At 30.4% G+C, this 22,989-nt stretch overlaps 2 protein-coding genes across 17 annotated transcripts in view; one reads left to right on the forward strand and one right to left on the reverse strand.

Annotated features, from left to right (window-relative positions):
- Nucleotides 1–16,339, reverse strand: part of Prp4k (Pre-mRNA processing factor 4 kinase) — a 31,239-nt gene extending 14,900 nt beyond the window's left edge. For all 12 annotated transcript variants that reach the window (XM_067052306.1, XM_067052305.1, XM_067052304.1 and 9 more), the window contains exons 1-13: nt 16,201–16,339; nt 15,861–16,025; nt 11,862–12,132; nt 9,233–9,366; nt 6,375–6,632; nt 4,382–4,608; nt 4,152–4,248; nt 3,978–4,067; nt 3,810–3,897; nt 1,967–2,209; nt 1,623–1,849; nt 1,173–1,326; nt 505–642 (exon numbers count right to left, since the gene is read on the reverse strand). In XM_067052306.1, the coding sequence (XP_066908407.1) occupies nt 505–642; nt 1,173–1,326; nt 1,623–1,849; nt 1,967–2,209; nt 3,810–3,897; nt 3,978–4,067; nt 4,152–4,248; nt 4,382–4,608; nt 6,375–6,632; nt 9,233–9,366; nt 11,862–12,132; nt 15,861–16,025; nt 16,201–16,205 (2,097 nt within the window). In that variant the 5' untranslated portion in view covers nt 16,206–16,339. The remainder of the gene's footprint in view (nt 1–504; nt 643–1,172; nt 1,327–1,622; nt 1,850–1,966; nt 2,210–3,809; nt 3,898–3,977; nt 4,068–4,151; nt 4,249–4,381; nt 4,609–6,374; nt 6,633–9,232; nt 9,367–11,861; nt 12,133–15,860; nt 16,026–16,200) is intronic.
- A 76-nt stretch (nt 16,340–16,415) lies between these two features.
- The window catches only part of Tsc1 (tuberous sclerosis 1 protein hamartin), a 39,934-nt gene continuing 33,360 nt past the window's right edge, over nt 16,416–22,989 (forward strand). For 2 of the 5 annotated variants that reach the window (XM_014420804.2, XM_014420806.2), the window contains exons 1-5: nt 16,686–16,765; nt 17,183–17,377; nt 17,455–17,572; nt 19,764–19,899; nt 22,433–22,545. In XM_014420804.2, the coding sequence (XP_014276290.1) occupies nt 17,281–17,377; nt 17,455–17,572; nt 19,764–19,899; nt 22,433–22,545 (464 nt within the window). In that variant the 5' untranslated portion in view covers nt 16,686–16,765; nt 17,183–17,280. Of the gene's footprint in view, nt 16,522–16,685; nt 16,766–17,075; nt 17,099–17,182; nt 17,378–17,454; nt 17,573–19,763; nt 19,900–22,432; nt 22,546–22,989 lie in introns of those variants that run through there. The other 3 variants (XM_014420805.2, XM_067052297.1, XM_014420807.2) reach the window with 3 other exon arrangements.

Consider the following 22,989-nt stretch of genomic DNA (forward strand, 5'->3'; position numbering starts at 1 on the left):
GAGAGAGAGAGAGAGAGAGAGAGAGAGAGAGAGAGAGAGAGAGAGAGACTTTATACATCTAAGTTGCCCAAATACATCAGGTTGCTATATCACGCAGCATACTTATTAATCCGTAATCAGACATATATAAATTACATATAATTACATGGTCTAATAAAATAGAAAGAGCAACATTTTTGAGGTTATAGGAGCCTACCTCATAAAGCACAAGCACAAAATTAGCGTGAACTTTTGTTGAACAAATGAAGAGATTAAAACAATTTACAACTTTTCAACATTTAATTAGCCTACAAACCCTATGTTGCCTTTCCTAAAGGTGAGGTAAATACTATGTTATTAGTTTTAACAACATAACTACTATGTACAGATCCATATAATAAATCTCAAATCATAATAAATATAATTATTTTATAATTTAACAAAAGAGTAACCTATAGATTATTCACAGATCAATAACATAAAGGAGGGGTTTGAATACAAATAAAAAAAAACATTGTAACTTACAAGAATATTGTCTGGTTTTATATCAGCATGCAAAATGTTGACTTTCTTAAGTAATTTTAAAGCCAGAAATAATTGTTGACTATAAGATCTGACAGCTTTCACATGGAGTCCAACATCTTTACCATACTTCTTCAAAACCTTAAATATAACATTCAAAAAATTAATAGTTTAATTAAAATAGATTGTTTATCAGTAGTTTAAACACTATATAATATATGATGGAGGGTGTAAGTGACATTTTTCCGAATGTGAGTTTTTTTATTTCTTCTATCTATCTACCTGTACCTTAACAAATTTAACCTTCACCACTGACACAAATGTGAAATTATCAATAATTGCTAGTTAATTATTGATAATTTCACAACTTTTTGAGTGAGAAAGCATATATTTGTTCCAAACAAAATTAGATACAAAAGAAAAACGTTTATTTCCAAAATTGCCACTTGGGATCTCACCCACCCATGTATTACAATTAGAGAATATATCATAATAGCTGCATACAATACTTATAATATGTATTGTAATATAAATCATGACAAAAATAATATTTACATAATTAACAATAGTAATAATAATCGCCAAGGCTACTTTTAACAAAAACAAAATAAGAATTTGCATTACTAACAAAATCAAAAGAATCAGAACAATACATAGTCAAGAACTATTACCTCTCGAAGATTCATACTTAAGGGTTCAAAAACCAAACACAAATGTTGCTTGTGAAAAAAATGCCGAAACAACCTTAAGCAATGAAACTTGTCATCAGGATCTGCTTCATTCAATCGCTTCAGTACATCAAGCTCCTTTAAACCAGTTTTATGCCTGCAACAGGATACTATTTATAGCTTTGTCTAGCAAATGTAAATTACTATATAATAATACATTAATTGTGAAAAATTAATGTAGATTGTGTTAATTAGGGATTAATTTTAATTCAATACAGAAGATACTGAGCTAATTGATAAAACACTAAAACAATCTTTAATCTGTTTAAGGTCAAAACATTTTAGTAAACATAATCAGACCTTCTTTTAAAAGAATATATCTATTAAATATATAAGAAGCAAACCATTCAATAAAATAATCAAGTCCATAATGGGTCAAAGCATTATACTTACATAATCTCGTTATTTCTAATAATTTTAACAGCGACATCTTTGTTATCCTTATCTCGGGCTCTGACTACATTTGAGAATACTCCTTGACCCGTATAGCCATATACAACATAGCGAGAATCAAGTATTTCGCCAATTCTAACTCTATAATAACCTTCTGCATCATCCCAGTTGTCTGTCAAAGAAGGGTTTTCAGCACCAATACCACCTTTTTCCACCACACCTGGACTCTAAAAACAAAAAACAAATAATGACGATTATGAAAGAAGCAATGAATAATTTTCATGACAAATTATCAAAACATACTATAACGATAACAAGATATACAATAATTTCAGTACACTTACATTATACTTGTCAACAGGAGTGTCAGCTTCAGCGAACATGTCCCATTTATTTGGTTGTTGTTGTTGTGCTTGTTGAGATGGTTGTTGTTGTGCTGGTATTTTAGCTGGTGTGGGCTCTATTACCTCTACTTCAAATCTGGATTTTCTTTTCCTGTTTGTTTCAACAGAAATAGGAACAACATCAGGTACGGGGCTGGTGTGGGATGTTGTCATGTTTGAGTCCTCACTTACAGCTCCTAACCTCTAAAAAAATGAAGCAACAGAATCAATAAAAACCATTTCACATATACACCAAGTAAAACAATTATTAAATAAAGCCACTGGAAAGCATAGAAATTAAAGCATTTTAAAGATAAAAAGATACAATTCAATTCAATACAATTGATTGTTCTTTTTTTTTTTAACACACACAATGTTATCCCAATTTTCTTTGTTTGTTAATGAAAAATATTAACAGATCAATAACATTTTAACAGCATATCATTCATCACTCAAACTGTGATGCATTAAAACTGGAAAAAAATATACCTTAGACCACTTAATAAAAATAAATATTAATGGTTCTTACAGATGTTTTAAAGGATTCTGAAATTTAGGAAAAAGTATATATGTTTCGTTTCTTCCTGTTTTTTTGAAAACAAAGGATATAAAATTTAATTGTTTTTTGTTATTAATGATGACATCTTAAGTAGTGATATATTACTTAAAATATTTTAATTAATAATTAAACACATTGATCTTATTGAAAGAATAAAATTGAACATATCCCCAAGGTCAAGTTCTAGCCTAGCTATGACAAATAATTGTTTATTCTATTACACAAGCCATAGATCAACTATGGGATTGGGAGACCCTCCTGGAGACACTCAGCCTCTGGTAAGTGGGTTACCTATAATTGGAGGAAAACCTGGTGGATGAATATGAACCTGAACAATTCACCAACTTGTACAACCATTGGTCTAGAAACAGATCTTTCTTAGCAAGTAATGAACCAAAGACTATTCATGGATTGAGATACAGGTGGTTAGAAGGTAAAACCACTATGAAAGACAAAAGATACTTTAATTAATTAATTTTCTGTTTTAGTCTGAAAGGACACTGAATTAGATGTACAAGAGAACTGAGAAGCAAAATATACTTTAAATACAATGAAACATAAAATAATCCACTATGTATAATGAATTGTGATACAAGGACTATACTTTGAATAAGTTTCTCAATAACTTGAACAATTGATGTCAAGATGACATGATAACAACTAATGTTCTGTTCCTTCTCCTCAGTGAACAATATTATTAACTTCCAAATTTGGATTAAATTGGGCATTAGTGGATTTTAAAAGCAAGAATTGAGATTCTTAGCCCATCTGCAAAACTAAAAGTATAAAATAATGTGTAGTTGATCAATTTTTATACTAATCAGAGATCAGAATCAGAATCACTATCACCCAATTACCTGGTTTATATTTGGAATTCTCCAACCAACAATAAAATTAAATCATTGTTAGAATTTAAGAAGTATCAAATAATAAATAAAGAAAGGTAGACATACTATGTCATACAAGGTCACAATGAGAAAACTAAATTAAATTCCAAGATGAATTATACTGAATAGATAGCAACAAGATTCTTAACTCTGAACAAGTAATACATTAAGAAGAAAATGATTGGGGAAGTTTGTCAGGGGGTGCGGTCAGCAAAGAACAACATAAATAAACAAAACCATATTTATTTATTTTGTTGTTCTTTGCTGACCGCACCCCCCCCTCCCCCCGACAAACTTCTCCAATCATTAATCTACGGTCAACTATCTACACCTCATTAAGAAGTTAAGGTTCTGTTACCTTTAAAAGTTCTTCTCTTTGTTTCCTTCGTTTCTCAATTATTTGTTCTTCATCCTCTTCATCTTCAACAATGTTAATATTCGACAACCTGTAAACATATATTTACAATCAGTTAGCAAAATCAATTAACACCATCCTTATTAAGGTAAAATAAAACAATTGACTCACTCTTCATCAGAAGAAGAAGACTTATATTCGCCTAAACCTTCGGAAAGACTGTCTTTGTACTTATCTTTGACACTTCTAGTTTTATGAGATCTGTATTTAGAAATAAAAAAAAAAAATTAAAACATGTAAATCTGAAAACATCTTTAAAAAACAAATATAAAAATATTATGATACCTTTGGTGATTTCTTTCTCTACTTCTTGACCTTCGGGAATCTTTTCTATCACGATCTCTATCTCTATCACTGTCTCTTCTCCTATCTCGATCACGACCTGGGAAGCATAGTATGAATTACTTACCTTTGATATTTAGATATAATGACGCTTACTTATGATTTAAATTCATCAAAAATAACAGAACACTAACAAATGAATTGAAAAGATCTATTTCAATAAAATATAATACCTTGAGGTGATCTACTTCGCCTTCGACTTCTATCATCATCTCTTCTTAATTCTCTTGAATCCCTTCTATCATGTCTACCTCTTCCATCATCATGTCTTGAGGAATCATGTCTATTTCTAGATGAATCTCTTCTCCTACCTCTTGATTCACTTCTTCTGTTTCTAGATTCCTCATGACGATGTTCCTCTCTACGCCTTTCTTCAATTCTTTTAATTTCTGCTTTTCGTCTGTTAAAATTAAAATAGAAATTGATAATAAGAAACTAATTAACTAAATTAAGAAATTTTCTGTTTTGGAAATGGTTCATAAGAAACAAAATAGCGAGGAAGAAACTCTTTTAATTCCAAACATATTAACTGCACCCAGATGTCTAGATGCAACTAGATGTCTACCACATCCTGAACTAAATTATATTTACTATATGGACAATGAGGAATGGGATGGGTAAATTTTTCTATTAATAAATCACGTTCGAAACCTGGTACTAGATCTGGAGTCGTAGCCCTGACGTGTGAAAATACTTTTGAAGAGTGGACCGATTGCAGGTGGCAGGGTATTGGTGCTCGCCATTTCAAAGAGACCCCGAAAGCTAATATATATGTATGTCAGAACCAGGTACTCTAGGGGTCAAAATGTGCAAACGTCCTGAAACTAAATATCAACTATGCACCTGTCCATGGAGTCCCATGAGTCAGCACGGAGAAGTTGGGTCCCTCTGTCGCAGACACGGCAGAGAGTCTGAAACACTAGCCCAACAACTCCCTCCTTATAACACACTGGCACCACAGGGTCAAAGAAGAATTGATGAAGTTCCTGGGGAAAAGACTTCACCTGCTTCGATGAGGTTAATTTTTTGGTCTTAGCTCCTGATTTATATAGGCAGCTCTAAAAGCCTTTAGAATTCAATATATTATATTTTAAATATATAAAACAAGTGAATAATTTTATAGAAGATAAGTATTTTATAATCACCAAGAAAATATTTAACACTTTCTTCGAAACTTAAAAATAGGTGGAAGATGAAATATAAAAGATTCATGATATTTTAGGCGATAACCCTCAAATAGAACAGTTATAGTTCCTATTTTTTAATTATGGAAAACAATAAACTATCCTTTAAGAATTTCATGAAAATTTGAACTGTTTTATAGTTTTAGAGCATTGAACGTAGTAATTTTACAAAAATGTAGTATTATAAATAGGGAATGTCTGATAAATTAAATAATTTTCCATTTGGACCCATCACTAAATTCTGTTCAGTCAATTTTTATTCCATGAATCTTAATTAGGAATAATGTGGGATATGATTTGATAGTAAGGAAATTCTGGCACAATAGTCTATACAATCCAAGCCTTGGTTAACCCTCCTTGACTGAATTTAATCAGTACAGAATACTAGAGTCTCATGATCTTATTGCGATTCCTCCTCCATTCTTCTTCCTTCAGGAATAATTACTATAAATTTCTTTTTTAAATCAAACTTCCTGTGAAGGTTGAAAGACAGTAACATTTACAGGGCAAATACAAACTAGTACCACTTCTGATTCAAGAGGTGTCTATCACAGTACTACCCCTGACACAGTCCGTCCATCACAAAAATCTCACTCCAGACAATCAATATAGATGACTAAAAAGAATGCAGCCACAGGTTCTTTTAAACATATTATAGTTCAAAGACGGAATGCTACCAATAACTGATTTCTCTTTAAGTCATTTATATTGTCATATAGTCATGTAACTTAATTAGAATGACTTCTGTTTACATACCAGAAATAACTTTTAATAAATGAATGGAAAAAAAGAGACTTAAAATATCTGTCTTAAAAATTGTGGTTTCTCTAATTCCAACTCCTGGGGCCATTCAATTATAGTTCTAAAATAAGGCAAAGTATATAAATTTATAATAAAAAAAAAAATTAGTCACAAAATTGCTAAACTTAATAGTTTAATACTAGTAATAGTATGCATTCGTAAATCAAGATTTTTAACTCACCGTTCTTCTTTTCTTCGTTCATCTTCTCTTCTTCTGAACTCTTCTTCTCTCCTCCTATACTCTTCTTCTCTACGTCTTGCTTCTTCTCTTCTCCTCTCCTCTTCTTTCCGCCTTCTTTCCTCTTCTTCTCGTCTTTTTTGTTCTCTTCTTTTCTCTTCTTCTTTTCTTTTTTGTTTAGCTAAAGAGTTGGTAAGTCTGGATTCTTTATGCTTATCTTCATGGCTATCCTTACGAACTCTGCCATCTTTAATTGGACTCCTGAAATGATACAAGAGAATAATTATATAAATATGATGTAATACAGCTAATTTTAAATGTCTAAATGAAAAATATTGATACCTCTTTTAATGACAATTTTTAATTTTAACCTTCCGTGTTATCTTTCTTATCAGAATCGAACTAGAGTGAATGAAGATACAACTAACCCAAGTAATGTTTTGTAGTGGATCACAAAATATATGATAGTTCAAATGAGCAAAGAAGGCTGTGCAAAGCAAGCGAAGGGCAGAAAAGAACATTCTTAGTTCGTGACTGAAGTAGAAGGTTTCTCAGAACAGACGTAGATTTTGCAGACTTTGAGAGTTTTATATTGGTGAAAGGGGAATCAGCGTTGCCAGGAACAAGTGAAGTGTTAGTTTTTCATACTTGATATAAAATACAGAGCTACAGAAATGTATTGTAAAGGTTGCTTAAAGCAGGTTTTATTTAATTTTGTTTGTATCCACAGATAAAACACGGATTGTTCCCAATTAATAACTCACAATATCACTATCAATAAGTATAACAAAACCATAATACCAGGTCATTCAAAAAGTCCTGTCGTTTTTTTTTGGGGAAATTATAAATAAATAAATATTTTCAAATAATCACCTTTATTCATCAAAATATCCACCGTTACAGTCGGTAACCTTCTCCCAACGAGATGGTAAAGCCCAAATTCCTTCCTTAAAAAACTGTTGATTTTTACTGCAAAAATAAGTGGTCAGTTCGTGAATTAGGTTGTCACGGTCTTGAAAACATTTTTGTCTCAGATTGTTGTCGAGATCTCTGAATAGGTGATAATCAGTGGGTGACAGGTCAGGGGAATATGGTGGGTGAGGCAAAACTTCCCAGGCTATTTCTGTCAATTTTTCCCTGGTCAATTTGGCGGTGTGTGGTCGAGCGTTGTCTTGAAGAAGCAAAGGTCTTCTTCTGTTGACTAAGCAGGGATCAAAAGTCTTAAGCTTGGATTGGCAATGGTCCAGTATATTGCAGTATACTTCTGCAGTGATGGTTTGCCCTTGATTCAGAATCTCAAAATGCACTATACCTTTGGCTGTCCAGAAAACAATGAGCAAAACTTTCTTTGGATGGAGATCTGGTTTTGGAAATTGTTTAGGTTTCTCATCTGCCGACAACCACTGATATGATCGTCTGAAGTTGTTGTACAACACCCATTTCTCATCACAGGTGATGATTCGATTCAAAAAGGGTTCGACTTTCAAGCGGGAAGTTAACGAAGATGCAGTTGTCAAGCGAACAAGCATATTGGCATCTGAAAGCTTATGAGGAATCCATTTATCCAGTTTTTTCACTTTTCCCAGTTCTTTAAGGTAATTCCAGGCAGTGGTGGCTGAGATATTAAGTTGAGAGGCTATCTCTGAACAACTTTGACGCGGATCCAACTCTACTACTCTTCGAACGTCCTCCTTATCAACTACAGTTGGTCGACCTGAGCGTGCCTCGTCTTCTAGTGTCTCGTCGCCTCCACGAAATTTTGAAAACCAAAATTGTGCCTTCCGCTCAGACAGCACATCTTCCCCAAACACGGAGCATATTTTTCTAGCAGTTTCGGCAGCTTTTGAGCCAAGTTTAAACTCATAGAGCAAAATCGACCTAATTTGAGTTTCAACTGGAATCATTTTAACTAGACAGTTGGATGGTGACTGCATTAAATTAATCCTCCTTAGCCTCCTATTCATAAAGTATAAACATTTGTGTTTACATGGATAAAAGTTGTATTGAACGGAATTAATTAGCAAACACTCTAGAATCAAAATAAACAACGAACAAACGAAAAACGACAGGACTTTTTGAATGCCCTGGTATTTCAATATTTTACTTATTATTAATATATGATTTTACTTTTATGTAAATAAGTGTTTTTTTAAGAATTCCAAATCGTACATTTACTACAGTTTACTTGCCCAACATGCTACGATAAACATTCAAAATAAAATTATTATCTTAATCTGATCTGATAATCTCAAGAGCGAGGTTGCTCAGTGAGCAAGGCAATGTGCCTCTCCCAGGACTCGGGTTTAAATCCAGCTGTGGGAGATAATTATTTATTCTGCTGTTGTGAGTCAACCCTGTGGGTTCAAGAGTGTTCCTGGGACCCACCCAGCCTCTATACACCTGATACTCTTAATTTGGAGAAAATCTAGCAGTTGAATGTGATATTGAATGAATCACCGCCTTGAATAACCATTGCTCAAAAAACAATACTTCCTTACAATGTACTGAACCCCCAACTGACAATCTCAGCTAGTTATAGGTACATCTAACCAACCATCTAGTTAAGGTATATCTGATCAATTCTAATAAGGAAGACCTCTTAGTAAAGGTTTCATGTCTCCCAAATGTTGAATATTTCAGAAAAAATTTCAGCAATCAGACAAAAGTAGTTTAAAATTGTTATAGAATGGATCAAATTAAGTCCCATGAGTACAAATAAAAAACAGGCTCATTAAAAAATAACAAAATGTCCAATATTACTTCCTAATACAACAATACAGATATTATAGAAGAATGACATCTTAACAATGCATACCTCAACAAAAACATTGTAGTATACAATATTGTTTATAATGACTTACCTACTATGGGCCTTTTTTCTTTTATTTTGTTTGAAATCCTTCTCATCACCACTTTCAATAATAATTGTACCATCATCCTTAGTGCTAGAATCAGTATCTGACATATAAGCTCCAAGTCTTGCTTGTAGCAGGGCCTGGAAATCAGAAAAAAATAAGATGCTTTTATAAACCAAAAATAGAAATAATTTTTTTATAAAAAAATCATGTGATCATATATTGTTATAACTGCTATCTATATTTTAACTACTATTATTCAAACATTACCTACAATTGTCTATTACAGTTACAGTGTATTCTACATTGTTGTGATACAACTAACTCAAACTTTGTGCCGGAACTGATTAGGGGTGAAATGAACCAGGGTAAATGTGGGTTTGTTTTCATTTTACCAATATGTAACCGTTCATTGCATCCATTATAAATTTATATTTTGTATATATGATTACTTGTTGAGAGCCTGATTCTTATATTTTTCTACAGTAATCATTTCTTTTAAATTTTACTTAAAGTTGTTTTTTCCCAATGCATGATTTTTTGAGTATCAAATTTGAATTTATGTCTTGTTTGTCTAAAATATGTGGTCTGAGCAGTTTTGTCAATTTGGTCCAGAATATCCCAGCGGCTAATCCTGCAGCTTCCACAACTCCTACAGCTCTGGAGGTTCCCACGCTACCAGAGACAACATCAGTGGCATCTCATGCTAATGTACTCATCAGGATAAAGGCTCGGTTAGATGGCAATGTCTCAAGACCTAAGGGAGGAGAGCAAACTAGAACAGATAAGGGAGACGCTCAGTGCGGAAATAGTCCATTGAGGGATAAGCTTCCTGGACTACGTACTCAAATTCCATTCGGTCAAGGAGACAAATAAAAATTATGCCTGCCATGTGAATGTACATTTATTTGTTAAGTATGCATAAGAGATGGTGAACACAAGAACTAAAGAAGAGTTAAAGATAAGGACGGATGAAGGTAGTTGGCATAGAGTAACACGCCCCAGGAATAGGGGGTGCCAGAGAGGAGAAACAGAGGGATGGTGGCAGAGAAAGAGATGTGGCAAGAGAAAAGAGGATGAACCAGGACAAGCCCAGAAATGGAGTCAGACAGAAAGGAATGAAATGCCACGGGTGTGGAAAGGTGGGACATCTGGTGGTCCAGTGCCCCACACTAGGAGTTTTGAATGAGGGAAAGAGCGTCATATAGCGAGAGAGGGTTTCTACATGTACCAGAGGAAAGAATTCGGTCCAGATGAGCCAAGTGAACACAGGGTTCAGCGATCCTCCAGAGAAAGGGTAGGGAAGAGTTAGTTTCGGTTTCAATAGTGAAATGAAGGTGAAGGTGGAAAGAGTTAAAAGAAGAAAGGATATAAGAGATTTTATTAGAATTAAAGGTTGTCTACATATTGTTTGAAAAATAAAATGTTGTTGGGGAATAAAAGAATGACGGATTCTAGGTCATTGAGTACAGTGTTAGAGAGATCCGGGGTCAGAGAGTTTCCCATGGCAAGACCTGAGATTTGATGAATAAACTTACCCTGAAAAGTGAGATATCTGGATTTGCAACATAGTTCAAGTGATTCTAGATATGAGGGTAAGTTTAGGATGGTAATGGTTCTACAGTAGTCTAGTTTTTTCTACAATTTGGAGTGCTTATCGATTAGGATGTTGATGGAGAGGCTTTCAGCGCCAAGAAAGAATAATATATGTAATCCTCAGATGAATCCTCTCGATATACATTCTCAAGACCAATGGGTTCTCCATATATCTTATACATACTCATTGATTCCCCTCAGGAATTCATCAAAAATCCATTGGAACATAATCAGAGCATTTTAGAGCCGAAGGGTCCCTTGTAAATTCATATTCATATTCTGATAATGCCTAGTTTTTCTCTAGCTCTCAAGCTCCTCCCAGATATGGAGATGTAACTCATGTGGGTACCTCCCTTCCTTTACATAAGTTATTTGTGTTTTCCATTAATAGATAATCATATAAAGTATATAACTAAGATTTAACTAATTTTAGTTAAGAAATAATCTATATCAAACCATTACATCATGAAATTAAAGATCATGTCGCCAAAGTGTAAATACATGCTATTTCTATAGAGTTGAAAAAGAAATCTGGGTTGTGTTAGGCAATTCAAGGTGCATAGAGTTATTCTGATGAGTTGATAATAACCATTAAAGTAATCAATACATTTACATGATTATGTATATAAGTTAATATTTTAACTTGATGAATTTATACTGCCCTCCTTAGTTAAATTGTCGTATCTGAATTTTTTTTTTTTAGCTCAGAGCTTATGGTTACTTCAAACATTTAAGTAATAATTAGGCTCTGCACGAAGCAAATATGTTTTTTTAAATTAATACAATAGTTTAATGACATGAAAGATATCTGAAAGGAAAAAAAAAATGTAATTTTGCAGATAAGATAATTTAACTAGGCATGGCGGTATAAATAAAGTTAATTTATCGCAAAATGATTCAAAATTATAAATTATATATATATAAAGAAAAAATATGAAAATATAAATATATTGTAAAAAATATTGCCACCTAGAAACCATTTAATGGAAAAGTATCATTAAACAACTATGTCTTAGTGAGCTAAGATAATAATAATTACCTTTTGCCTCATTAAATCTTCTAGGTTCATTTCTTCCTCAATTATCCCAACTTCTACACTATCAGAATCTATATCTTTGATTGGTTTACTATCAGATTCAGAATCCGAAGAATCTTTCTTTCCATCTGATAATTTACTTCCATTCAATACAGAATCACCATTAGTCTTCTGAATATCTTTAGCAATTACCTTGTGTTTAGAAGATTTATGTTTGATCTTAACATCACCATTTTCCATTGACTCTTTTTTTTTGTGTTTGTGCTTATGTTTCCTGCAACAAATGAGAATATAAAGATTGATAGACATAAACTTAAAACAATCTTTTTTAATAGCCATAAAAATGTGAAATTGATGTAAGTCAAAACTGAAGTTTTTTAACACTCAAGGAGATGTCTTATGTTTCCAGTAAGGAATAACAGCATATTTTGTCTATTAAAACTAGCCAGTCTAAACCATACCCAACTATTATTAAAATACAGTGTGATGAGAACAGAATGACTTATACTGCCATTACTTTCACTGTCTCGAGTAATAATATCCGTATCATAGGTATTACTTTCATAACATAATTATTAAACTTAGTAAACAATTTACTCTCATCCCATTCAAAAACAGAACAGTGTGAGCTAATTTCAACTTCCTTTCTTTCCTTATATTAAAACTAAATCCCCCACATATTTTGGATTAATAATCAGACTTTTTTTCTCTAAGAAACCCTTGATTAAAAAAACAAGATAGTTTTGGCCTTAATCTCCTAACTTGCTATAATCTCATTGGATAGAAAGTAGAAGAAATGGTTCAGATGAGTTAAGAAAATATTGAAAAAATGGTTAATGCAAGTAAAGATAAGAGCACAAATTGTGTAAAGGGGAATAAGAGAATCAACGCTGGAAGCCAAAAGGTAATCGCCTGCTACAATAGAGCTTCCTTAACCATTAGCTTACTATTCGAAAGCGGCAATTTAATTTAATCTAATGAGAAATAAAAAACATGGAAGATTATTAATAAATAATAATTTATTTCTTTAATTTAGCCTTACTTATGTTAATTCATTATAAATTAATGATTTGAAACAAATATACATATTAACCTTTAAACAATTAAACTTTTGAAATTTCTTTTATTAATAATCTTGATAAAAATACTTGTTACTTTAATAACATATCCAACACTATAGAAGCATTTAACATGGAATCCCTATCTTCCTAGAAAGGAAACATTTCCTTCACCCATACTTAGGTTAGTCCTAATCCACATTTATGAAATTATTTTAAAGAGTATCTTTTAAAAATAATTTGAGCGTCTTCTACACTACATAAGAAGCAATGTTTCTGACCTCTCTAACTACATGGATGCCAGTGAATATAAGTTGGTTATTATAGGTTAATAATATAGTCTAATATAAACCAAAATTCAGCCCATCATAATCCTTCTGATGGATATACATTAACTTATGCTTAATAGATATAAGCAGAGAGGTGAGGAAGGAAACTACTACATAGCTATGTTGGTATTTATAAAAATTTAGTTTTAATCGAGACTTCATCAGATCTTGACAAAAATTTAGTTCAATAGACCTTCAACCAAAATAAGAGAAAAATCAGCCTGAGATTGTAAAAAAAATAAAAATTTGTTTACTAGGGTAAATTAGAAAAATGATCTCCATAATCATTTAGAAAACAAAACATATCCTTAATAATAATATGCAATAACTAATAAAGATAAAATATTAAAATTATATTTTCATTTTAAATTTTGGTGTAATAAAAATTAATTGAAATAAATATAAGGAATAGAATTATATTTGATTCATAAATTACTACAACAAAGTTCATGGGTCATAAACTGTTAAACAATGGAAATCAAACACTACTTTGAAAAGTGGAAATCTGATAACATTAAAATAATCTCTTCTAAATGTTAACAATTACGAACAAGAATCTCTATAAATTATTTCAATCATTGGGATCTAATAGGAATTTAAAAATTAAGAGATCATAATAGTAATAAGAGTATAATTTTCCCAACATTTATGGTTATTGAGCATTAACAGTACTATTTAATTTATTTCATAATTAGAAAATTAAATTTTTATAAATAAACATGATGTCATATAAAAAGTAAAATAACCTTGATGATTTAATGCATATTATAATAACCAGAGAGAGGATTTCCATACTGTAAAAAAAAAAAAAAAAGTAAAATCAGGCAGAAAAAATATATAATAGTAAATAGAACATCATTTGGGTGTTCTATTTACTATTATATATTTTTTATATGAAGTTTATTTAGGAGACATTTTTTTCATAGTTACCAGAACCTGAAATTTATATTATTCGAACAATATCTGTCAGTTATGTTTACTTGTTCTTTTTTAACTTTAAATCGACTCTTCGAATATTAAACGCCTCATATGTTTCTATTCCAAACTTTAAATTTAATAAAGACAAGCATAAATATTGGTATACAAACTAATAATAGAGGAAATTTGCATCAAATGATCTATTTCATTCTACTACAATTAATATAATCTAGTTTAAACTAACAAATTCAAAAGAGAAAAGCAATTTTATGCAACAAATACCACAACCCTACAATTTAGCCCATAAAGATCAAAACATGAAATATTAAATTTCAATATATTATTCCACAGATTGTGGATTGAATAAACAATAGGTCCAAAACATAGAACATAATGGAATAAAATATGAAATAACATGGAAACTAGCCCCTACTTATGATTTGCTAACAGTGGTTATTAATATCCTTCTTTTCTGTAACTACAGAGAGATTTCGGTAATTTTCACCACCTATAAATCACAATAATTACTAGGCCAAAAATTAACATAATGCCAAAAAATAGGAATAATTGAGTTCACAAATCATTAAACTTAATAATAATCATTGGATTTGAGATATTATTTCATAAAATTTTTTTTGATTGATCAACCATAAACAAATTTGAAAATAAAACAATTATTTCATTGTTAAAATTTAAAAAATGAAAAAAAGGTTACTTCGATTAGAAAGAAACTCAATATGTGCAAATTCTATCAATAACCCCAAAACGTGCAATATAAAACCAGTGTCATTAGAATGGTCTTTTCATGATTCAAATTTCTGTTTAGGTTTACTTAAGCAAAAAGACAGAAAACAAAACAGTTAATTGCATGAAAATCTGGTCTCTAATTATGACTTTCAGAAATAATTCTCAATTTTTTTATCACCGATCTACATTTAATGAGATCTAATTGCATTTAATAATTACAGAGCACATTCAGCACAATTTGTTATACTTAATATAACAAACAAGCTCTAATAACAGGTTACAATTATACTATAAATAAAATACCTATAGTAACTGAGTATATCTTATAAAACCTATCATTTCACTAGTATATATGTGTTAGGGTATGCTCCTATCAGTTGGTCCTGTTTTCCTCATAGCTGGTCCTGAACCTCTATAATCCAGTTTGAAATTTAATAACTTCGATTATGATGGATATGATCATTATTCATAATAAGGATATCAAATGATATGGTTAAGTACTAATAAAACTAATTTACAATTTTTAAATATTTCACATTCCTTTTATTTCATACTACAACTAATACTGGTAAGCTTTTGAGTCACGTTCCAGTTTATGCAACTAATCCTAAATTTGTAAAAATTAGATATTGATGTAAGAAATATAAATAATTTTTCTTCACATTTAACATATTAAAATAAATCTTACTAGCTAATATGCCAAAAATCATATCTAATAATAACAGATAGACCATATAGTAATCAACTAATTACAAAATATAATCAGAAAGACTGTATGCTAAATTGTGAAAATACAATTAACAAAACACTAGGCATTTAAAAGAACATCAATTAAAATGAAACCAGTTCCCTGCATTCAGGTAACTAGTAAAATGTGTGAAAGAGAATATTGAAGTATTTAGTTGTAATAGACAAAAATACCATTACTATGAAATTACTTTATTACTCACTTTTCTTTTTTTTCCGAAGAATGTTTCTTATGCTTGCCATGGTGTTTGTGTTTTTTCTTCTTAAGTTTCTTAGATTCTTTGCTGGCTTCATCTTGTAATTTGTCAACTGTATTATCTGGAGGAACAGCCTCAACTTTGGACAGCAGAACTTCTAAATCACCAGTTCTAAACAAAAATATTTAGAATTTAATGTTTCATAATAACACTTTCATAATTAACACATTACACGAACGAACTGATAACAAACGAATTACGCGAATACATTATCCATGAGGGTCATTATGTGTATACATCTTAACATTACAATTTCGATTTCTTAATAAAAGAAAAAAATACCAACCCCATTCTTTGGATGTGGCAAAGCAAGGATACAAAGAATCTTCACATATTATGAACTCCAAAATGTAATGAAAACGCCATTTTAACTAGAGCCTCACTGTTTGTTAATTTTTTTATGGTTAAGTAGTTTTCATTCTGCTAAAGCTGAGAGAAAAAATATAAATTCAAACAAAATAACGTTAATAATATGATCAACAAAACAATTGACTCATTTTATGAATTGATGACAACAAAATTTGAGTTTTTATAAACTAGAAACAGAACAGTAGAACTGTATCCAGTGATACGTAGGAAAACTAATTAAAACACATCGATATCAGTGGTAATTTTATTTTCAAAAATATACTTAATTTTTAGCATTATATATAATATTTTCTTAGAAATTTTATTTTTATTTGTCACTTAAAATATTTAGAAAAATAATCTAAGACGTTAGAATCAATAATAACATATGCCTATCGATGTTATAACATCGATTGAAACATTAAACGATTAAAGCTTCAGTCAATTTACCATGCTTATTGTGAGACGGTAACGAAGATGAAAACCCCGAAGGGTTGTTCCTGGTAGGACTTAATTGATATTAAGTTTCCTAATGAATATACTTCACATATTCTTATATTCCTAATGTTTTAACTGGTGGGACAGTTATAATTAATTATTAAAATCGTACTTGTTAATTGATTTGATGTCTGTTAACTATAAATGGCTGTTATTTGAATATTTGTTTGATTTTCCTATGTTTATAATTTAAATTATTGTTATCATTACTTACTTGGGCAGTGAATTACTTTCAATATTCAACACTCCTCTAATAAAAATGTCAACAATTGGTTTATTTGATCAAAGTTCAGAGATGTTTTTACAGCTTCTATAATAAATCCTTATGTCAAGATACTGTAATATTGTTACTGTTTATTATTATCATGACCATGTTTAAGGTCTTGTTTTTAATGATAAGCTTACCGATGCAAATATTTCAGAGATGTCAAGAAATGTATCTGCATAAATCCCAGCTTTAATAGTTCAGAAGTAAGCACTTAAAGAATTGTGTTCACGCAATTGGAACTCATATTTTACAATGGAGCCAATACAAGAACTTTTCAACTCTCTTGAATCTTTTAATTCAGAAGCTGCTGAAGAAGCAAAAAAAAAGTTCCGTGAACTTTTTAACTCAAGTATGAAAGGAAATTCAATTTATAATTTTTGTTGGTTGTCTAATTGTTTGTTTAATTCATTTCAATATTTTTTTAAGCTAAGGAATCATGGCTTCTGAATGGCATGTTTGATTATTATCTATCTTGTGGATCAGAACGGTCAATTGATGTCTTGATTGGTGTTCGAGAACCTCATGATCGCTATCTGTTTGACAGGTTAGTTAACCCTTAATTTGTGATTATTATCAATTCAAATCGGCATTTAAATAACTATCCATACAGGTTATTTCATGCTAAATCCATAAATGCCTGAAACTTATCTAAAATTCAATATTTTTTGTAGCTACAAATATTGGATGCAGGCTAAGTTCTGTATAGAAATCAGCAGGGCCAAAATTTCCTCTGTCACGTTTCTGGTGGATCATCTATAGTGCCCTTTTGTTAGGCCTGATATTTGTGAGCTAGTTGCTCTATAGAATGGTACAGGTCGAATTGTTAAATTTTCTAATGTTAAAAATTTTGGCTTGTGTCTCTTTCATTTTAGATGTGATATGTTTTATCAGTTAATATAAGAAACAATATTTCATATTTTTTACATATTTCTAAATTTTAATTTTTTAGCCACAAATTATAAAAAGAACTAAATTAGTCTGTTTTTTTTTGACTCGTTAAAAAACTTAAATTATTTTAGAAGTTTGTCGGGGGGTGCGGTCAGCAAAGAACAACATAAATAAATAAAACCATATTTATTTATTTTATGCCGACGTTTCGACCTGAGTTTCAGGTCTTCATCAGGGCTATAGAACAAAAGAAATAACAACATTTAGAGAAACATACAATTGAAAAGGAATGGTATACAAACAAATTTAGAATTATACAAAATATTGAATTAAACATAAATGATAAAAAATTGATAACTGATAATTGAATAGTACAAAATTTTAATTGATTGATAATCGTGGAATGGTATGGTAGTAGATTGAAAACAGTGACAGATGAAATATAATATCATGTAGGTAAGAAGATATGTATAATATAAGATATGCAAGTAGTGTCTAAAAAACTGAAAAAATAAATAAATAAATAGAATCTACAAATTGAACACTAAGACAATGAAAAATAGTGAGTGGCCTATATCTGAATTATAATCTGAGTATTAACTTATATAAATATATATGTGCATATATATATATATACACATACATATACAATAGGAAAAGGTAGAATATGGAGAATGGGAAAAGACAAACTTCTCCAATCATTAATCTACGGTCAACTATCTACACCTCATTAAAAAACTTAAAGCTTTAAACTACTTGCTTTAGAAAGCCCGAATTGCACCACTCTTTTCAAGATTATAGGGTTTTTAAACCAATCATTTCAAATTTCTATAAACCCAAAAACAAATTTTTTAATGTGTGTGTTGGGGGGGGGGGAGAGAGCGCCTGCCTGTGTGTATTTACAACATTAAGAGTCTCATAATATTGTGGGACCCCTTTGTTGGACAGCGAATGCCAAGGGGCTCAGGAGAACTAATCAGTATATAATGTTTAAGTTGTTTATTTAATTTTTTTATGGCCTGTCAATGTATAATCCTTCACTAAATACATAAGCCCCTGATTTTTGCCAACTGAAGTAGAAATATACTCTATACAAGACAATAAATTTTACTTACTTATTCCACTATATTTAAGCACTTCCACCAACTCCTGCAGATTAAATGATCAAATAATGAAAAATTTTGTTTTTTGTTTAATCATGAATCACTATTTTTTAAATCATTTACCTGCTATTCTGTTCTGTATATTAGGATAATTTAGAAATCCATGTTTTACTCAGTTCTTTTTATTTATTATTATTTCATTTTTAAATTTATAATAATTGATTTAGTGTATTTGGGAGTCTCATAAATTACTTTAATGGAATATTTAACATTTGGCAGATTTTCATTCTGTTGAGATGGACACGTGTTTTAGTATGATAACCATGTATGTCTACACATCTTTGCTGCTATATTTTGGTAGGTAATTATAATTTTGTCGAAAAACACATTAAGCCAGTAATTCAACTAGGGGTCTCTCTTCTCAATGAGTTCTGGAATAGTGTACTAAGGCTTGTTCCTCTGGTCAGATTCCAGTTTCTTCTTCAGAAAATGATTTTTTTTGCCATATCTCATTTTACCTGAATAGCTCATTCAACCTCACTTGGGGTACCTAGTGACCATCACTAATAAAATCACAAATACCTTGGTCTATTTAATAGGTAAAGCATCATTTTCAGTTGTCTTGAATTATTGCTCTTTGGTATGAACTTTTTTTTTTTTGGTGTTTACCAAAAGCTTTTTCTGTATGAATTATCAGATTACTCAAATCAACAGTTCTATTATTTATTTGTTTTTCTTTTTTAGACTGTCAGATACATTAAGGGGACCAAATAGACTTTCAGGACTTACTCTTCTTGGTCATGTTGCTAGAAGACATCCATCTTGGATCTATAAAATTGCATCTCATTCTGTTTTTAGAGATTTAATACGGATTTTGAAGGTATAACTTTTATTTGTGTATGTTTTCTATTTTTAATTGCATATTTTAATAATTGAAAAAGATGAAAATCTTCTAATGTTTAATTCTATCCAATTTCCTTAAACTCAAGTTTATTTTACCTTTGAAATGATTACACAGATGATGAAATTTATATAAAGAAAACATATAATAACCTTTTAAGCTTTGAATCTGTCTACTATTCCTGCTCACAATAGACTCCCTCTCGAATTCTTGATACCCTTCCTTTTTCACTTTTATTGAATTAAATACTATTTATTCCAATATTTTTGTCCAGCTCCTAACAGATAGTAACTAGTATTACATGTTTGAGTATGTTTTTCCACAATTATATATGTGGGTGATTGTCCTATAACTGACAAATTTGAACCACTGAATTGGCAGTTTTTCACCAAAATCTTAAAAAAAAAAAATGTTATCTTGTACCCAAATTTCATTCATAGAAGTTTTTTTGTTATTAATAATCAGTAAATTAATCACAAAAACCAATGAGAAATGTCGATGTTTTCTATTGGAAAAATTTGTTTTTATTACAATGATAGTTTTTATTTTATTAAAGAAAATTTTACTGGAATAAGAACAATCCAATACTGTAAAATAAAAATAAATATTTACACAAATTTTATAATAAAATACATGGATTCTGAATTCATGAATCTAAAGCCTGGGATCTTCTACTATATAGGGAGCTATTGAGGTTGTTGTAATGACTCTGAGTATTAGCAGAAAATCCCATTTCTTCATTGTGCATCTGATTTCTTTGTTACCTGTTAAAATAATGGTGACAATGGAATGAGAATTTCAGCTTCAACACATGAAGCTCCAGTTTTCTTAGACTTGAATAAAAAAAAACAAAAAACTTGGCCTATAATATTATTTGGTCATCCATAAGAAAAATATGAAATTGTAACATTTTAAAACACAAGATGGTTTTGTTTGATGATAAGGGAATGGAGAGCATGAATGAACATATCATAAGTTACTTTCCTTAATATAGCTCTAAATGAATTGGATTATGTGACACCAATAAGAAGTGTATTGTATCAGAGGAGTTTCTTTTCCTTAATTTAAAAAAGTTAAAAGCTTGTACAAATATCATTTTTGCAAAATCTACCCTTGACATATCCATTTTCCTTACAGAGCCTGAAAGTAAAAAAAAACAACTAATTTAGACTGGTCAAAGGAATGATAATTGGGTGGTTTATGATCATTTGAAATAATATTTTTTTATGGTATCAAAATCAATGAATGATGGAGTAGTACTCAATACCTTATGTTTTAAAAATTGATCCTGAAAAAAAAAAATTTGGCGGAAATCACCCATTCACAGTTTTATTTTTTTATGTATAATTTTATATAGTAATGGAGGTGTTGGTCATGTTGCCCATGATAATCTAAGAGTTAAAATCCTTAAACCTCTCCCATCCTAACAAACCTCCTTTAGTGTGAAATCTCCTTTGATTCATCTTCTCTTCTGTATATCATAGTGTACTATACTCCTGAAGTCCGATTCAACCCTAAGTTTAAATCCTCCCTCTTCACCTATGCCCCTTTATTGAATAATGTAATGATAGTCAATAATTTAAACTCTAATCTATCTCTGAACCTCCTGACAAATCCTAACTTGTAGACCTGATTTATCTCAGAAATTTTTAACATTCTCTTTCAATCCATCCATCATACACAGTTCACAAGTGTATGGCTCATCCGTTTTTTTATAAAACATACCTTCCAAGACTTGCTACCCTTCTCTTAGGATCTCTGGCTACCTCTCATATGATCTCATCAAGATCCTCTATTATCTCTCCACCATATACCCCTCAAGACCTCTACTTTTACTGACTCCCTGGATCAGTCCAGAAATCATAGATTTGATTAGGAGAACATGCTAGAAGACACTAGGGCATTGTCAAACCTTTAAAATTTACTCCTTCAAGTCCCTTGGAAACCTTATCCAATCTTCCTTATAGTATTCTTAGGCAATTTTTTTTTATACTTCCTTGTCAGATGCCTCTGATCCTAAGTCCTTGTAGAAACTCATTTAAAACCTCCTGATGAACTAAATACCTTTTTTTGTTTATCCTCTTCTGATATTGCACTCTTCTCCTCACTGCAATTCACAAACTTTATCTAACCTGGAGAATTTCTGTCATGAATATTTCCACAGAAGACTTACTCTGCTGAAGTTATATATATATATTTCATCTACAAATTAATGATGTCTTCTCCTATATTTCAAATATTTCTAGATTGAATTAACTGTAAAGCTAAACTTTTAAATTAAAAATGTCTTTATGATATAAATTTTCTAATTTGATTTATTTGATAAAGTTAATGTTAATATAGTTAATATTACCTTTCAATTTTATTTCTCACTATTTGTGTTATTTAGGAAATAGTAAAAACTTGTAGTCAGATACCAATATCAATACCAAGTTAAATTTTCTAATTAATCTGTATTAGTTGAATTATCTTATATACTGAATGTTAACTAATTTTATTTTGTTTCCTTTAGTCAGAGAAGGATGTAGTCACTTTGATGAGTGCTCTTCTTATTGTTGTGATTCTTCTTCCTATGATTGCCAGTCTGATTTCACCACATTTACAGGATTTATTTGAAATTTTCAGGTATATATTGGTTTTATTTACATTTATCTTTAATTTTATTTGACATTTTATTCCTGTAGGGTACTAGTTCACTCCGAACTATACCAAAACAATTCACTAACTGTGAATTTTCAAAAAGGACAAAGGATTTTTTTTCTATTATTTCACAAAATGCAGTGGGAAAATCTTTAAGATTTATCGACCAAAATTTGTAAAAATATAATTCTTTCTGATAAGTGTTTCATAGGTATTTAAAATTTATTAACTTTAAAACAAAATGGCAGATGTTAATATCCAGTTTTGAAATCATGGAAATTACAACATATGTGTTTAAATTTACATAAGCTATTAATTAATATTTTAATCATAAACTTTATCTAATTATCATGGACACATGTACACTGCTTAAGTTATTAAAAAAGAACTTGTAGTTCATGTTATACTAGCTAACCATATATTATATAT

Source organism: Halyomorpha halys, unplaced genomic scaffold (assembly GCF_000696795.3).
Source record: "Halyomorpha halys isolate HHAL.00 unplaced genomic scaffold, Hhal_1.1 Scaffold293.1, whole genome shotgun sequence".
Taxonomy (NCBI): domain Eukaryota; kingdom Metazoa; phylum Arthropoda; class Insecta; order Hemiptera; family Pentatomidae; genus Halyomorpha; species Halyomorpha halys.